The following is a 14,894-nucleotide window of genomic DNA, read 5'->3' on the forward strand; positions in this document are numbered from 1 at the left end:
ATGACTAGAGCGTTCAGCCTGTTGCTCTCGGTGGCTTTGACAAGCTTGACACTGACTGGTAAGTAAAATCATGCTTTACTGATAATACAATGATAACTATGATAACTCAAACTTGCATCTTGATTGGTTTAGGTACATTTGGAGCTGATATCATCAATGGGAAAAAAGTCAAGAAGAGCTCCATGCTTTACATGGCATCAGTTCAGATTGATGAAAAACACAGATGTGGAGGATTCCTGATCGACCCGAGCTACGTGCTCACGGCCGCACACTGCGATAAGAGGTAATATGATAGTTAGTCTACTGTTAAACTGGGATATGTTTGGGGTTCAACAAAACTGTTCACTAATCTGCAATTGTGTTCATGTTAAAGTGGCAGCATGACTGTGGTCCTGGGCACCCACAACATCAGTCCACAGGTGGCGAATCGGACAAGATATACAGTGCAACATAAACATAAGCACCCATCTTTCAAAAACGTGAAAACTGGCAATGACATTATGCTTCTGAAGGTACAATATTTCATAAATAAAAACATTATTATTAATAATAATAATAATGGATACATTTATTCTTTAACTATAAATTAAATACTTTTAATACACATACAATTAATGGTCATCATGAAGACCTCACATTTCTTGTGTGGAATTCTAGCTGTCCAAAAAGCTGAAAACCAGCAAAGGTGTGAAAACCATCAAAATCCAGAGCGAGGACAAACCACTGAAGCCGAAATCCAAGTGCCAGGTTGCTGGATGGGGTAAAACCGGACAGCATAATGATGTGAACGATCTGCTGGTCACAGACGTGTCGCCTATCAACTTCACAATCTGCCAGACGATGTGGAAAAAACTGCAAAAACTCCCAGACAACGTCCTGTGCACTGGGGGCTCCAAGACTAAAAGTGGCGCTTGCCAGGTACCTCTATTTTGGTGAAAGTTCATAATTTGTAAGTTTATTCTTCTCAATCAGCGATGTGATTGTAATCAATATCAAACATATTATTGCAGGGTGATTTGGGTGGACCGCTAGTGTGCAATAAGAAAGCGGTGGGCATCGTCTCTTTGGATCGCTGTGACAGCCAAAATGTTCCCAATGTTTACACTCAAATTTCAAAATACACAGTCTGGATCAAGAAGGTGATCAAGGGAGGTGCCTGATATCTTTGAAACTGTTTTTTATTGTTGTGCAGGGTGGTGTCAGAGGTCATTCAGTCTCATTTTGCTGTTTCTTAGATGGTCACAAAAATGTTGTTGGTGCAAGAGGCAGGTTGCTTCAGAACGTGCATTTGCTGCCACATTACTTACTCTACAGGAAAGTTATCATAATTTGTTGTATTTCCTTAGGTTTAAACAGATCTCTGCTCAACTATTTAGGCCATAATGCACACAAAACCAACAAACCCTGTATATTTTTTCCATATATCTAACATGTTCTGGTAATAAAACGTTTGCGGCCACAGAAAACTTTCAAAATGAGTCGAGACGTGCAGAAAGGAGTTGGGGTCCATCTTGACACAAATGCAGCATCACTCTGTGGTAAAGCTGAATAGTGTTACTAACTTGTGCTTTTATGTGGTTAGCAGATCGTTTCCGAGATTAACTTCCATAGTCTTGTAAACAATGTTTTAAAAAAACACATTCTCACAGAAGAACTCCATCCATCAAAATATTTGACATGATTTATTTTACATTAGACAAAGCAACATGGGATTATAAACTATACAAAACTCCATTTGTGTCTATATGAAAGGTGAATTTTGGTGAATCAATGCCAGAACAGACCATTTCCATGAAGATATTTCCTAAATAAATAAAAGAGCTGGATAACAATATACATATAGAACACGTTTATATTTTTATCTTTAAATTATTTACCTCGAAGCTTTACAACTTCAAGATTATATATTTTTTGTTATTTCTGCATCCAAAGAGCACATGTGCAAAACAAAAATAAAGTGGACATTTTTGGTTTATACCATTATAATCTTCATATCTTACATTTTACAAACTTTAATTGTTGTTCCTCAAAACTTAATGTGATTCAGACTGACATATATGAGGGTGAAAACGCACGTTGAATCGACTCAATGATGGACATTAAAGACTATTAAGAGTTTCATGCTTACTGTATTTTGCAAATTATGATTAAACATAAAATACTGACCAAATAAATTGTTTTGCTAATGACTGAGTCTGTATTTTCACAATGACAAACTATGGGCATGCAGAAAAACCTTTGTATGAGCTGCTTGTGTGTATAATATGGGTTACTTTAGAGAAATAATGCATTCATTCACAGACATAATAAACCTGCGACTGAAATCTTTGGTCTGAAATACACATTTGAAATGTTATCAAATTAAATTAATTTGAATTAAACTCTTAAATTAATGAAGTCATTTTTCTTTTAAACAAAAGGACAGTGAAAGGAGGAGTTTAGCATTCAGAAAAGGTTAATTGATAACATTATTATCTGTTCAACTTCTTTGACGATACTAACATTTGGAAATCTAAATACAGTTTAAAATGCATTTGTTTAATTTTAATTTTCTAGGAAGATATATTTATGGGGTTGCAACAAGTAACGGTCGCAAATTTATTACAGTCGAGATGGCCAAAACCTCAAAAGTGGGACAGGCCAAAAATATCAATATAAAGACTTGATGTGCTTAAAACTAGGTAAATGCCCGGTTTCAAAGATTGGGCTTAGATTAAGCCAGGATTAGGCCTTAGTTTAACTGGAGCATTTAAGTGGCTTTTATAAAGATGCTTTATAAAGAAAAAAAAAACACTACTGGTGTGCATCTTGAGACAAAACAATGGCACTGACATCTTTTAAGATAAGTCAGTACAAGTTGCTTTTAGTTAAAACAGCTCAAACATACATTTTAGTCTGGGACTAGCTTAAGCCTTTTCATACTAGATGATATACACCAATAATCCAAAATATGACCACCTGCCTCCGTCTCATCCGCTTCTTACTCTGGCATCAGCTCCTTCATATTATAGCATCAGATCAGAAATCCTGTTTTTCTGTCGCATTTGATCACTTTTTCTGAATTAATCATTACATGGAGGGTTTTTTGAAGATCGCTCCGTGTAACTGCGTCATCTCACTCTCTCTACCGGTAGTAGATAGGCGGGGCTTGGCTCACTGCTGCTACTAACTCTTAAAGAGCCCATCACCTCATTTAATCAGTGATTTCTTTCTGTTTCTTTCTTCCTTATTTTTTACTTTCATCTTGTTTTATTAGTAACCTGGGTTACATTCTCCCCGCCTTGAAGATATGCAGGTCCCACTGCATCTTCCAGGCTGTGAAATCACAGCAGAGGGGGATCCAGTTTCCATTTCCGGAGAGGCTTCCCAAAGGCAGTCAGACTCCTCCAGTGATGCAGTGAACGCTGTACTGAGTCCCTGCAGTAAGGACTGTATGACCAAGGAAAGAGGATTCCCTAATTGAGAGTACTGTAGCCTTTTTGGTGGCTCATGGCACCTTTGTGAACGCCTCAGGACACCTTCTCCAAACTGGTCAACCACTGTCTGGTCACTCTGAGGGTTTCTCTGATCAACAACACTGTTTTGCGGCAGGACATCAGTCCTATCATCCTCACTAGAGATCTTAGATGCCGGTTCATCCGATTCCTCTCTCTGCTCCACTAGTCCTGGGTCATCTCCAACAGGTAAGTCACTCAACACATCTGCTCTTACGAGATCCATCACCCACTCATCCTCTCTCTCAGGCTCATCCTCTCTCTCAGGCTCATCCTCTCTCTCAGGCTCATCCTCTCTCTCAGGCTCATCCTCTCTCTCAGGCTCATCCTCTCTCTCAGGCTCATCCTCTCTCTCAGGCTCATCCTCTCATCCTCTCTCTCAGGCTCATCCTCTCTCTCAGGCTCATCCTCTCTCTCAGGCTCATCCTCTCTCAGGCTCATCCTCTCTCTCAGGCTCATCCTCTCTCTCAGGCTCATCCAGTGGAATTCCCTCCCCAGCGTCAGGTAGGTTAGGTAAGCTCACTTGCAACTTCACTGGAGTAGGTTGCTCAGGGTCTGTATTAATCACAGTTCTCATTTCAGGAGAAACTTCTGCTGTCACTCCGCCACCTGACTGCTTTTGAGGTCTGGAATTGGAGAGAATTCTGTTTTCAACACTTGGCAAGTACCTGGGTGTGTAATAATCCATACAATCATTTTCTGATTCAGAATCCTCAGTCACACTTTTGGGATCTTCTGTACCAGGGTTTGCTCGAGTTCTAGGCCTCCGAGGTGTCTTTGGTCTTACTGGTTCCTCAGGTGTGTTTTCTCGCAAGTATCCACAGGGCAGTAGCAAGTCTCGGTGCAACGTGCGAAGCGGCCCATCCTTGCCCTCTGGTTGAACGGTATAGACTGGTAAGTCAACAGCTTTCTTGATCACAACGTATACCTCTTTCTCCCACTTGTCTGCCAACTTATGTTTTCCCCTCAGCTTGACGTTCCTTACCAGGACCCGATCTCCGATTTCAAGGGATGAAGCGACCACTCGCTCGTCGAATCTCTTTTTATTACGTCTTGCCACCTTTGAGGCGTTCTCACTCGCTACTCTGTAGCTCTCCTGCAGGCGATCTTTCAAATTTCTGACATAACTTGAATGAGATGGGAACGACTTAGCAGGTAAACTGAAGGCCAGATCGACTGGTAGCCGAGGCTGCCTCCCGAACATTAACTCGTAAGGCGAGAATCCTGTCGAAGGTGTCGTCCTCACTTTACGAATTCCTGCTATACCACATAGCTCCTTTATCAACTTTGACTCAAAGTCGGGTCCCTGATCGCTCAGGAGTTTCTCAGGAAATCCGTAGTGGATGAAGAAGTTATCCCACAAGCATTTGGCCACAGTTTGAGCCTTCTGGTTCCTGGTGGGTATTGCCACAGAATACCTAGTGAAGTGATCGGTGATCACTAGAATATCTTTAATATTGCTCCGATCGGGCTCCAGCGACAAGTAGTCCATACAGACTAACTCGAGGGGTCTGCTGGTCACTATGTTCACCAGGGGTGCGGCACGCTCGGGAGGGGTCTTCCGTCTCAAACAACGCTCACAGGCCTTTACCTTCTCCTCTACAGTCACTGCCAACTTTGGCCAGTAAAACCGGGACCTAGCCAGATCCAGGGTCCTCTCAATTCCAAGATGGCCCATGTCGTTGTGCAGGCTTGTCAAGACCATCTCCCGCAGATCCACAGGTAATGCTAACTGATACAGCACACCTCCTTGATCCTGTCTCCTTCTAAATAACACTCCATTCTTGAATTCCAGTCTGTTCCATTCTCTCAGCCATAAGGCTACTTCTACCGGCTCTAATTTTCCTTCAGGTTTCTGTCCACATTCAAGATACTTAATGACTTCTTTGAGTTCTGGATCAGCTCGTTGGCGTTCCCTCAGCTCTTCTTCAGACATGTGGGGAAGGATCGGAAGGCCATGGGCATCCTCCTGCTGGAACTCCAGGGGTACTGCACTAGTATTAATGCACAGTGACTCAAACACAGTGGGTTGGAAGCATGATGGGTCAGAATCATCACAGCTCTGATACACTTGGTGCCTCTCACAGAGGGCTTTCACTGCTGCTGGGAGAATTGTTGGTTGCTCTGATTCTGCCAGATGGTGAAGAGTGAATTGTTTGATTCGTTCACGCTCTTTTTGGGAAGCAAGGTCATCCACGGGCCTGCCATGAGGACGTCTGGAGAGTCCATCAGCGTCTAGGTTTCGTTTGCCTGCACGATATTGGATCTTGAAATTGAAGGTTGACAGGCTGGACAGCCACCTATAACTGGTTGCGTCAAGCTTCGCAGATGTTAAGATGTAGGTGAGTGGGTTGCTGTCTGTTATTACAATGAACTCTCCTCCATACAGATAATCACTGAATTTTGAAGTGACCGCCCACTTGAGTGCAAGGAACTCCAATTTGTGCGCGGGATACTTTGTTTCGCTTTTGGTTAGACCCCTGCTCGCGAAGGCAATAACTCTCATTCTACCCTCCTGCTCTTGATAAAGGGCAGCCCCAAGTCCTGTTATGCTTGCGTCCGTGGTCAACACGTAGGGAAGTCTGGGATCAGCAAATCCAAGGACTGGAGCTGAAGTCAGCTTCTCTATAATGCTATCAAACGCCCACTGGCATTCATGGGTCCACCGGTCCCCAAACTGCTCCTTAGGATCTCGGTACTGTGCAACTTTCTTTGGGTCTCGCCTTTGGTTTTTCTGCAGAGGGGGATATCCAATGGTGAGGTCGTTAAGAGGTCTTGTGATCTTAGAGAAGTCTTTGACGAACCTCCTGTAATATCCCGCAAATCCAAGAAAACATTTGAGTTCTTTGAGATTTCTGGGCCTTGGCCAGGTCTTCAGAGCTTCAATCTTGGTCGGATCCGTCTCAACTCCATTCTGAGATACTATGTGGCCTAGATATCGGACCGACGTCTGGAAGAACTTGCATTTCGTGGGCGAAAGTTTCAGTCCATACTCTCTCAAACGCTTTAAGACTTGCAAGAGTCTGGCTTCGTGCTCCTCTAAAGTTTTAGAGAAGACTATGAGGTCGTCAACGAAGACCAATACTTCCCTCCTGTTGAGATCGCCCATGCACCGCTCCATAAGCCTTTGAAACGAACTCGGCGCATTTGTGACCCCTTGTGGCATTCTGTTGAATTCATAGAAGCCTAAAGGACAGACGAATGCAGTTTTCTGTTTATCAGCCTCTTCCATTTCAATCTGATAGAAGCCCGATTTTAAGTCGAGGACTGAAAACCATTTAGAGCCAGATAGAACTGAGAAGGCTTCTTCCAAATTTGGGAGAGCATACGCGTCTTTAATGGTCTGTGAATTCAATTTCCTAAAGTCAATGCAGAGACGTACATCATTGTTCTTTTTCTTTACCACTACTATCGGAGAGGCAAAGGGTGATTCCGATTCTCTAATTACACCTGCATCAAGGAGTTCTTTGAGATGCCTCCTTACTGCATCGACATCTTGGGGATGGATAGGCCTAGGCCTTTGCTTAAAGGGCGTGTTGTCACTGAGATTGATGTGGTGCTTTACCTTATCAGTCCGACCGTAATCCAAATCGTGCAGTGCGAATACATCTGACATGGAGCTCACTAGATCAGTTATTCTTTCCCTCCATTCACTTGATAAGGGAGAGTCACCGAAGTCAGGGACAATCTTTGCTTGTGCAGGTCTCTCAACTTTGCGCACAGGAGCACTCACAGGGTTTCTGCCCTCAATCACACTTTGGACAGTGTGCACTTCAGCCAACACTGCTCTAGGAGGGATTGTTAAATCAACTTGGGTCTCGTTCTTCAACACTACTGGTATCTGGATGTTGCGTTTCGGAGGTAGGGAATGCAAACAGCTAGCCACTAACAGTCCGCCAGGCAAAGATGATGATGCTGATGGCTCTACGGTCACCCAGGTCTTTGACAGTGGCCCGATGATGTTGACACAGCCGTTTAGAACAACTGTGCTTCCAGCCGCTACTACTTCAGGCATTTCTCCTTTCACTTTTACTTGGCCCAAGACACTCGCACCAGCTCGTCGCTGTCTTGCCTCTAGGACTCTTATCACAGCCCGATATCCATGATAGCATGACTTGGCTTTGAGTGTGGATCCTTGCGTGTAATCAGCGTACAAGACATCCAGAGTGTTAGTGCCAATGAGGATCTGGGGCACATGTGTCAGGTCTGGGACTACTAGGGCCAACGTTGGAACTTCAGCTTCTGCTCCTAAAAACTCCTGAGGAAACCTCAGAGCCAATTCAACATATCCCAGGTAAGGAACAGCCTGGCCATTTGCCCCTTCAACTTCCAACAGGCGATTCAATGGCTGCAGGGGATGGTGCGACAGGTGACTGTTGTAGAAGGACAGAGGGATTGTCGTGACTTGAGATCCTGTATCTAACAGGCAGCTTACCTCCTTCCCTTCGACTCCGACTTGCGCCGTGCATCTCATTCCTATTAATCTATCTGGTAGCTTCGAAGGAGTTCCAGCACCGACATGCTCACTTAATACTTGTCGCTGCTTAGGGCTTTGCTTCTTAGTTCCAGTCCCCATCCGCCCTGCGACAGAGACTGCTTTTAATTTAAAGGCACCGCTGCGGCTCCATTTTGAATATCCCACTCGGCTTGTCTCTCCTTCAACTTCCCCTCCTTTTCTCAACTCTAGATGGATTGGGTGCATTCTCACAATTAGCGGCCAGGTGGCCATCGTCTCCACAGCGAAAGCAGTACCATGGCCGAGGACGATTGGATCTCATCTCAGTGTACTTTGGTCCTTCGTTCTCCTTTCTGCTGACTTCATTGAAATTTGATCTGCTCAGATTGCTTCTGAGATGAGGGGATCTTGCAGGTTGGTTTCTCTGTGCACCAGAAGCAGCAACTTGAACTTTAAGCTCCTTTATCTGGCTTTTCAACTCCTCAAACTCATTTGTCTCAGTACACACCCCTTCTTTCTTCCTGGTGTCTGCTTCCATGGCGGCTATTTGCCTCTGAAGGCCAGCAATTTCCTTCCTTAAAATGCCTACTTCTGACATGTCAGGACACTGGACCTTGCCTTTCTGCTTAGGTGCCTTCTGCTCTGCATTCCTAGGATCTGGGGTCTCTGCAACATCCTCTTCAAATGTGCTGAATGGGTAAACAGACTGTTGTGCGAATGAGCGTCGCTAATTCAGCAAAAGGAGGTGGGTCTACTTTCCTCTTTTCAAGCTGCAGGTCAGCTATCAAGGTGTTGTCCCAACAGCCACGGCAAAACTGCTTCAACAGACAACGATCTCGTTCGCCCTCCGCAACACCTTCACGTCTGATGGTAGCACTCAGGATCACGTGCAATCTGTGGAGGTAGGCAGATGATTTTTCACCGGGATTCTGCAGGGTGCTGATGAACTTAGCCAATAATTCGTCTCCATCTTCCACTGAACCGTAGACAGACTCTAGTAGTTTAAGGCACTCTGACGATGGAACGACTGGACTCACATGTTTAATAATATCTGAGGCAGGCGGCAACAAGCTATCTAGAATTCTTCGTGTCTTGTGTGACTCAGGAAGGGATGGATCATTCAACAGGTAGTCAACACTTGCTCGCCAGGTGTCAAAATCAGGCTCATTGATTGGACGGGGGGTCCTTCCAGAAAAAGCTCTTAGGCGAAACGGGGTATTGTGTGAGGACAAGGAGTCATTTGTTCTTATAATGTGTTCCATCACCACCTTCTGGATGCCTGGAGGGTGTACAGCAGTCATACCGTCTCAGTAGTGCTGTCATCGAGGTCCCTTGAGCAATGCGGTGATGCAGCGCCCATGGCTTCCTTGACTGGGTTTTTGAGTTCATCATGCTTTGAAGGGTGAGTCAATGTCTCTGCAGCAAATTCCGTTCTCTGTAGAGGTAGTGATTTACACACTGGATGCTGAGGAGTGCTAGTGGCATGTGTCAGAAAACTTGATTTACAAGGATGGTGCTCTATTTCAGGCTCTGTTCTGGACGGCGCATCAACTGAAGTTCTAATCTCACTTATCTTATTCAACTCTCGTTGGAGCACATCCTGAAGGGATTCTCCACTGGCATCCGCTATTGCCTGTAATTTCTCCAAATACCCTGTGGTGGCGCTACTAGCGGTAGGGGTGTATACGCTACTCAAGGTGCGCATGTGAAACACTGTGTCTGCATCAGTGGGACTTATGATGGTTGCAGGTAGCTGAGGCTTGAGGTTGGACATGGCAGAATTGCATGAGAACTCTATTACTGCATTATGATGAAACTCAGAGCGTGGGTCATCAATTAGTAAGTTTTGTCGAATAGAGCCAAACTTCTGCAGATAAGCCTCAGGAGCTTCATCTAGTTCAGTTAATGTTATGACACTGACAATCACTGCATTTTGCACATTGACATTTTCTCGTTCCACAACATCCATTTTTGTCTGATTCACTGTATGTGCTATTTTAATTGATTATTCACCTCAGCAGCTGCTACGTCCTCTCTCCTGGCTGGCTCGCCAAAGTGTAGCGTGTCACACGTGTCTAGCGTAACATTCAATATGGGCCGATTGATCAGAAGGTAGATTCGACTACTGAAGAGAGGAAGACAGCACAACAGGTGAGTGAACAGTCAATACAAAGTCTTGCTTCTGGTTCAGTTTGATTTTGTATTGGAAGAAAATGTACTTTTGCTCAAATTGTATGAATCACAAGGGTAAGCAATTAAAATACAATAAATGATAATATTCACACTCTTCTTGTTATTTCTTTCAGATTCGTGGACTCAGATTTGGACAGCAGTAATGAACACTTTCGACTCTTATTGGATCAAAATAATAAAATAAATCTGTGTCAAATTCCTTGTAACACAACAAAAATAAAGAAACAATAGATATTGCTTTCACACACAGTATTGCAATCAATAGTTCAAATACCTCAAAATCAAATGAACAATCAATTTGATTCAATACACAGAATGGGATTCTGAACTTTCACTTTCAGTTGCAATTGAATCACTTTCTTCTCAAAACTTATTAGTCTGTCCGATGTAAATCAGAGACTCAAGATTTGACAAATCATTCAGTTAACCAGAGTTCATGAATTGAATCGATGGGTTCAAAGAACCGTTGATTCTTTTAGAATGATTCAAGATCACAATCAATGTCTTTTTGTTGAGAAATCAAAAAGGAAAAAATAGAAAAACAAGATGATCTCAATGAGTCCGAGTCCCGATTGTCCAAAAATAAAATAAAAGATTCTCCTACCAGTTTGATGGCTCAAAACACAGTTCAACAGAGAAACGATTCCGTGGGTGGCTCGCCATATACAATCTGCACCTCGTGCGTCCAGCACGAATCAAGGAACTCATCACAGAAGAACTTGAATCTTACAAAAAAAAACAGCCTTGTAAAACACAAGGCAGAACAATAATTAGTCTTCAATTCAACAATTCAATCGTCAAATCACATGTATGCACTTCAAATAACACATTAAACATAACACTTTAACACTTAAATAGCATACTTCGTTAGCTCATTAGCATTCTCACACGTGCGTCAGCTTTAGCCCATGTGCTATCCACTTCGGCTCGCACGGCCTATATAAACACTGTATTGACTCTTTATCAGATTCGCTGCACTTTTTACATAAACGTCAAGTTAATGTTTGAGTTTTTAACTCACCAAGGCGATGAATTTATATGTTTTAACAAGGAAGTTCATTTGTGGCACATTGATGTTCCGTGTATATCTGCATCGATCCGTTTCACAAGCCTCCGTCTCATCCGCTTCTTACTCTGGCATCAGCTCCTTCATATTATAGCATCAGATCAGAAATCCTGTTTTTCTGTCGCATTTGATCACTTTTTCTGAATTAATCACTTACATGGAGGGGTTTTTGAAGATCGCTCCGTGTAACTGCGTCATCTCACTCTCTCTACCGGTAGTAGATAGGCGGGGCTTGGCTCACTGCTGCTACTAACTCTTAAAGAGCCCATCACCTCATTTAATCAGTGATTTCTTTCTGTTTCTTTCTTCCTTATTTTTTACTTTCTTCTTGTTTTATTAGTAACCTGGGTTACAAGTATCATTCAGAAAAGGTTGATTGTCGACATTTTTGACAATACTAATATTTGGGAATATAAATACAGTTTAAAACTCTAATTTGTGTGATTTTTCTAGAAAGATATATATAGGGTTGGAAGACTGAATACACCTCAAAGTTTGAACAGGCCAAAGTTACCATAAATCAGACATTCAATGTGTTTAAAACTAGCTAATATTTTATACTAGATGAAATAACTCGAACTTATCTAATATTTGCACACACACAAAAAAAACATAGGATGTGTACATCTAATGTATTGAATAAAGTAGTGGGACACTAGTCTGTACCCTATTCAAAATTCCACATGAAATCGCATGTCCTCTGCTGTGTAAAATCTGGCAAATTCACTGCATACTATCCATTTATCTACTACACATTCACAATAAACCATGACTTGGGGTTTAAAAAAGAAAACAGGTTTAAATCAAACCAGAAGATCACAGGAACCCATAAATTGAGTTTTCCCCATAGTTTTACCTAAATATGCTGGAGAAGATCTTGTATTCAAGAAAAGCTAAACTTATTTGTAGCACACTATGCAATAGGTGGCAAATTCAGCATTTTGCATCATCTCTGTCTGTCAGGATGTGTCGTACACGTGTCGTGTCATGTGGTGGAGACCTATATAAATGGTGGTCTGGAAACTGGTGATCTCATCAGCAGCGTCTTATCAAGATGACTAGAGCGTTCAGCCTGTTGCTCTCGGTGGCTTTGACAAGCTTGACACTGACTGGTAAGTAAAATCATGCTTTACTGATAATACAATGATAACTATGATAACTCAAACTTGCATCTTGATTGGTTTAGGTACATTTGGAGCTGATATCATCAATGGGAAAAAAGTCAAGAAGAGCTCCATGCTTTACATGGCATCAGTTCAGATTGATGAAAAACACAGATGTGGAGGATTCCTGATCGACCCGAGCTACGTGCTCACGGCCGCACACTGCGATAAAAGGTAATATGATAGTTAGTCTACTGTTAAACTGGGATATGTTTGGGGTTCAACAAAACTGTTCACTAATCTGCAATTGTGTTCATGTTAAAGTGGCAGCATGACTGTGGTCCTGGGCACCCACAACATCAGTGCGCAAGTGCCGAATCTGAGAAGATATGCAGTGCAACATAAACATAAGCACCCATCTTTCAAAAACGTGAAAACTGGCAATGACATCATGCTTCTGAAGGTACAATATTTCATAAATGAAAACATTAATAGTAATAATAATGGATACATTTATACTTTAACTATAAATTAAATACTTTTAGTACACACACAATTAATGGTCATCATGAAGACCTCTCATTTCTTGTGTGGAATTCTAGCTGTCCACAAAGCTGAAAACCAGCAAAGGTGTGAAAACCATCAAAATCCAGAGCGAGGACAAACCACTGAAGCCTAAATCCAAGTGCCAGGTTGCTGGATGGGGTAAAACCGAACAGCATAATGTGGTGAAGGATCTGCTGGTCACAGACGTGTCGCCTATCAACTTCACAACCTGCCAGACGATGTGGAAAAATACCAAACTCCCAGACAACGTCCTGTGCACTGGGGGCTCCAAGACTAAAAGTGGCGCTTGCCAGGTACCTCTATTTTGGTGAAAGTTCATAATTTGTAAGTTTATTCTTCTGAATCAGCGATGTGATTGTAATCAATATCAAACATATTATTGCAGGGTGATTTGGGTGGACCGCTAGTGTGCAATAAGAAAGCGGTGGGCATCGTCTCTTTGGATCGCTGTGACAGCCAAAATGTTCCCAATGTTTACACTCAAATTTCAAAATACACAGTCTGGATCAAGAAGGTGATCAAGGGAGGTGCCTGATATCTTTGAAACTGTTTTTTATTGTTGTGCAGGGTGGTGTCAGAGGTCATTCAGTCTCATTTTGCTGTTTCTTAGATGGTCACAAAAATGTTGTTGGTGCATGAGGCAGGTTGCTTCAGAACGTGCATTTGCTGCCACATTACTTACTCTACAGGAAAGTTATCATAATTTGTTGTATTTCCTTAGGTTTAAACAGATCTCTGCTCAACTATTTAGGCCATAATGCACACAAAACCAACAAACCCTGTATATTTTTTCCATATATCTAACATGTTCTGGTAATAAAACGTTTGCGGCCACAGAAAACTTTCAAAATGAGTCGAGACGTGCAGAAAGGAGTTGGGGTCCATCTTGACACAAATGCAGCATCACTCTGTGGTAAAGCTGAATAGTGTTACTAACTTGTGCTTTTATGTGGTTAGCAGATCGTTTCCGAGATTAACTTCCATAGTCTTGTAAACAATGTTTTAAAAAAACACATTCTCACAGAAGAACTCCATCCATCAAAATATTTGACATGATTTATTTTACATTAGACAAAGCAACATGGGATTATAAACTATACAAAACTCCATTTGTGTCTATATGAAAGGTGAATTTTGGTGAATCAATGCCAGAACAGACCATTTCCATGAAGATATTTCCTAAATAAATAAAAGAGCTGGATAACAATATACATATAGAACACGTTTATATTTTTATCTTTAAATTATTCACCTCGAAGCTTTACAACTTCAAGATTATATATTTTTTGTTATTTCTGCATCCAAAGAGCACATGTGCAAAACAAAAATAAAGTGGACATTTTTGGTTTATACCATTATAATCTTCATATCTTACATTTTACAAACTTTAATTGTTGTTCCTCAAAACTTAATGTGATTCAGACTGACATATATGAGGGTGAAAACGCACGTTGAATCGACTCAATGATGGACATTAAAGACTATTAAGAGTTTCATGCTTACTGTATTTTGCAAATTATGATTAAACATAAAATACTGACCAAATAAATTGTTTTGCTAATGACTGAGTCTGTATTTTCACAATGACAAACTATGGGCATGCAGAAAAACCTTTGTATGAGCTGCTTGTGTGTATAATATGGGTTACTTTAGAGAAATAATGCATTCATTCACAGACATAATAAACCTGCGACTGAAATCTTTGGTCTGAAATACACATTTGAAATGTTATCAAATTAAATTAATTTGAATTAAACTCTTAAATTAATGAAGTCATTTTTCTTTTAAACAAAAGGACAGTGAAAGGAGGAGTTTAGCATTCAGAAAAGGTTAATTGATAACATTATTATCTGTTCAACTTCTTTGACAATACTAACATTTGGAAATCTAAATACAGTTTAAAATGCATTTGTTTGATTTAAATTTTCTAGGAAGATATATTTATGGGGTTGCAAGTAACGGTCGCAAATTTATTACAGTCGAGATGGCCAAAACCTCAAAAGTGGGACAGGCCA

The 14,894-nt window shown here is 41.7% G+C and overlaps 2 protein-coding genes across 2 annotated transcripts; both read left to right on the plus strand.

The window, feature by feature from the left end:
• On the plus strand, window positions 1-2,189 carry LOC311295632 (granzyme B-like; the record flags this gene model as incomplete). The annotated part of the gene is made up of 5 exons (XM_084417099.1): window positions 1-58; window positions 133-283; window positions 374-512; window positions 658-918; window positions 1,011-2,189. 5 exons carry the CDS (start codon window positions 1-3, stop codon window positions 1,158-1,160), a joined length of 759 nt encoding a protein of 252 aa, XP_084273225.1. The 3' UTR covers window positions 1,161-2,189.
• A 10,057-nt stretch (window positions 2,190-12,246) lies between these two features.
• LOC311294985 (granzyme B-like) lies at window positions 12,247-14,443 on the plus strand. Its single transcript, XM_084416144.1, has 5 exons — window positions 12,247-12,321; window positions 12,396-12,546; window positions 12,637-12,775; window positions 12,915-13,172; window positions 13,265-14,443. Exons 1-5 carry the CDS (start codon window positions 12,264-12,266, stop codon window positions 13,412-13,414), a joined length of 756 nt encoding a protein of 251 aa, XP_084272270.1. The 5' UTR covers window positions 12,247-12,263; the 3' UTR covers window positions 13,415-14,443.
• The last annotated feature ends 451 nt before the right edge of the window (window positions 14,444-14,894 follow it).

The sequence above is a fragment of the Rutilus rutilus genome (assembly GCF_951802725.1).
Source record: "Rutilus rutilus genome assembly, chromosome: 8".
NCBI lineage: Eukaryota > Metazoa > Chordata > Actinopteri > Cypriniformes > Leuciscidae > Rutilus > Rutilus rutilus.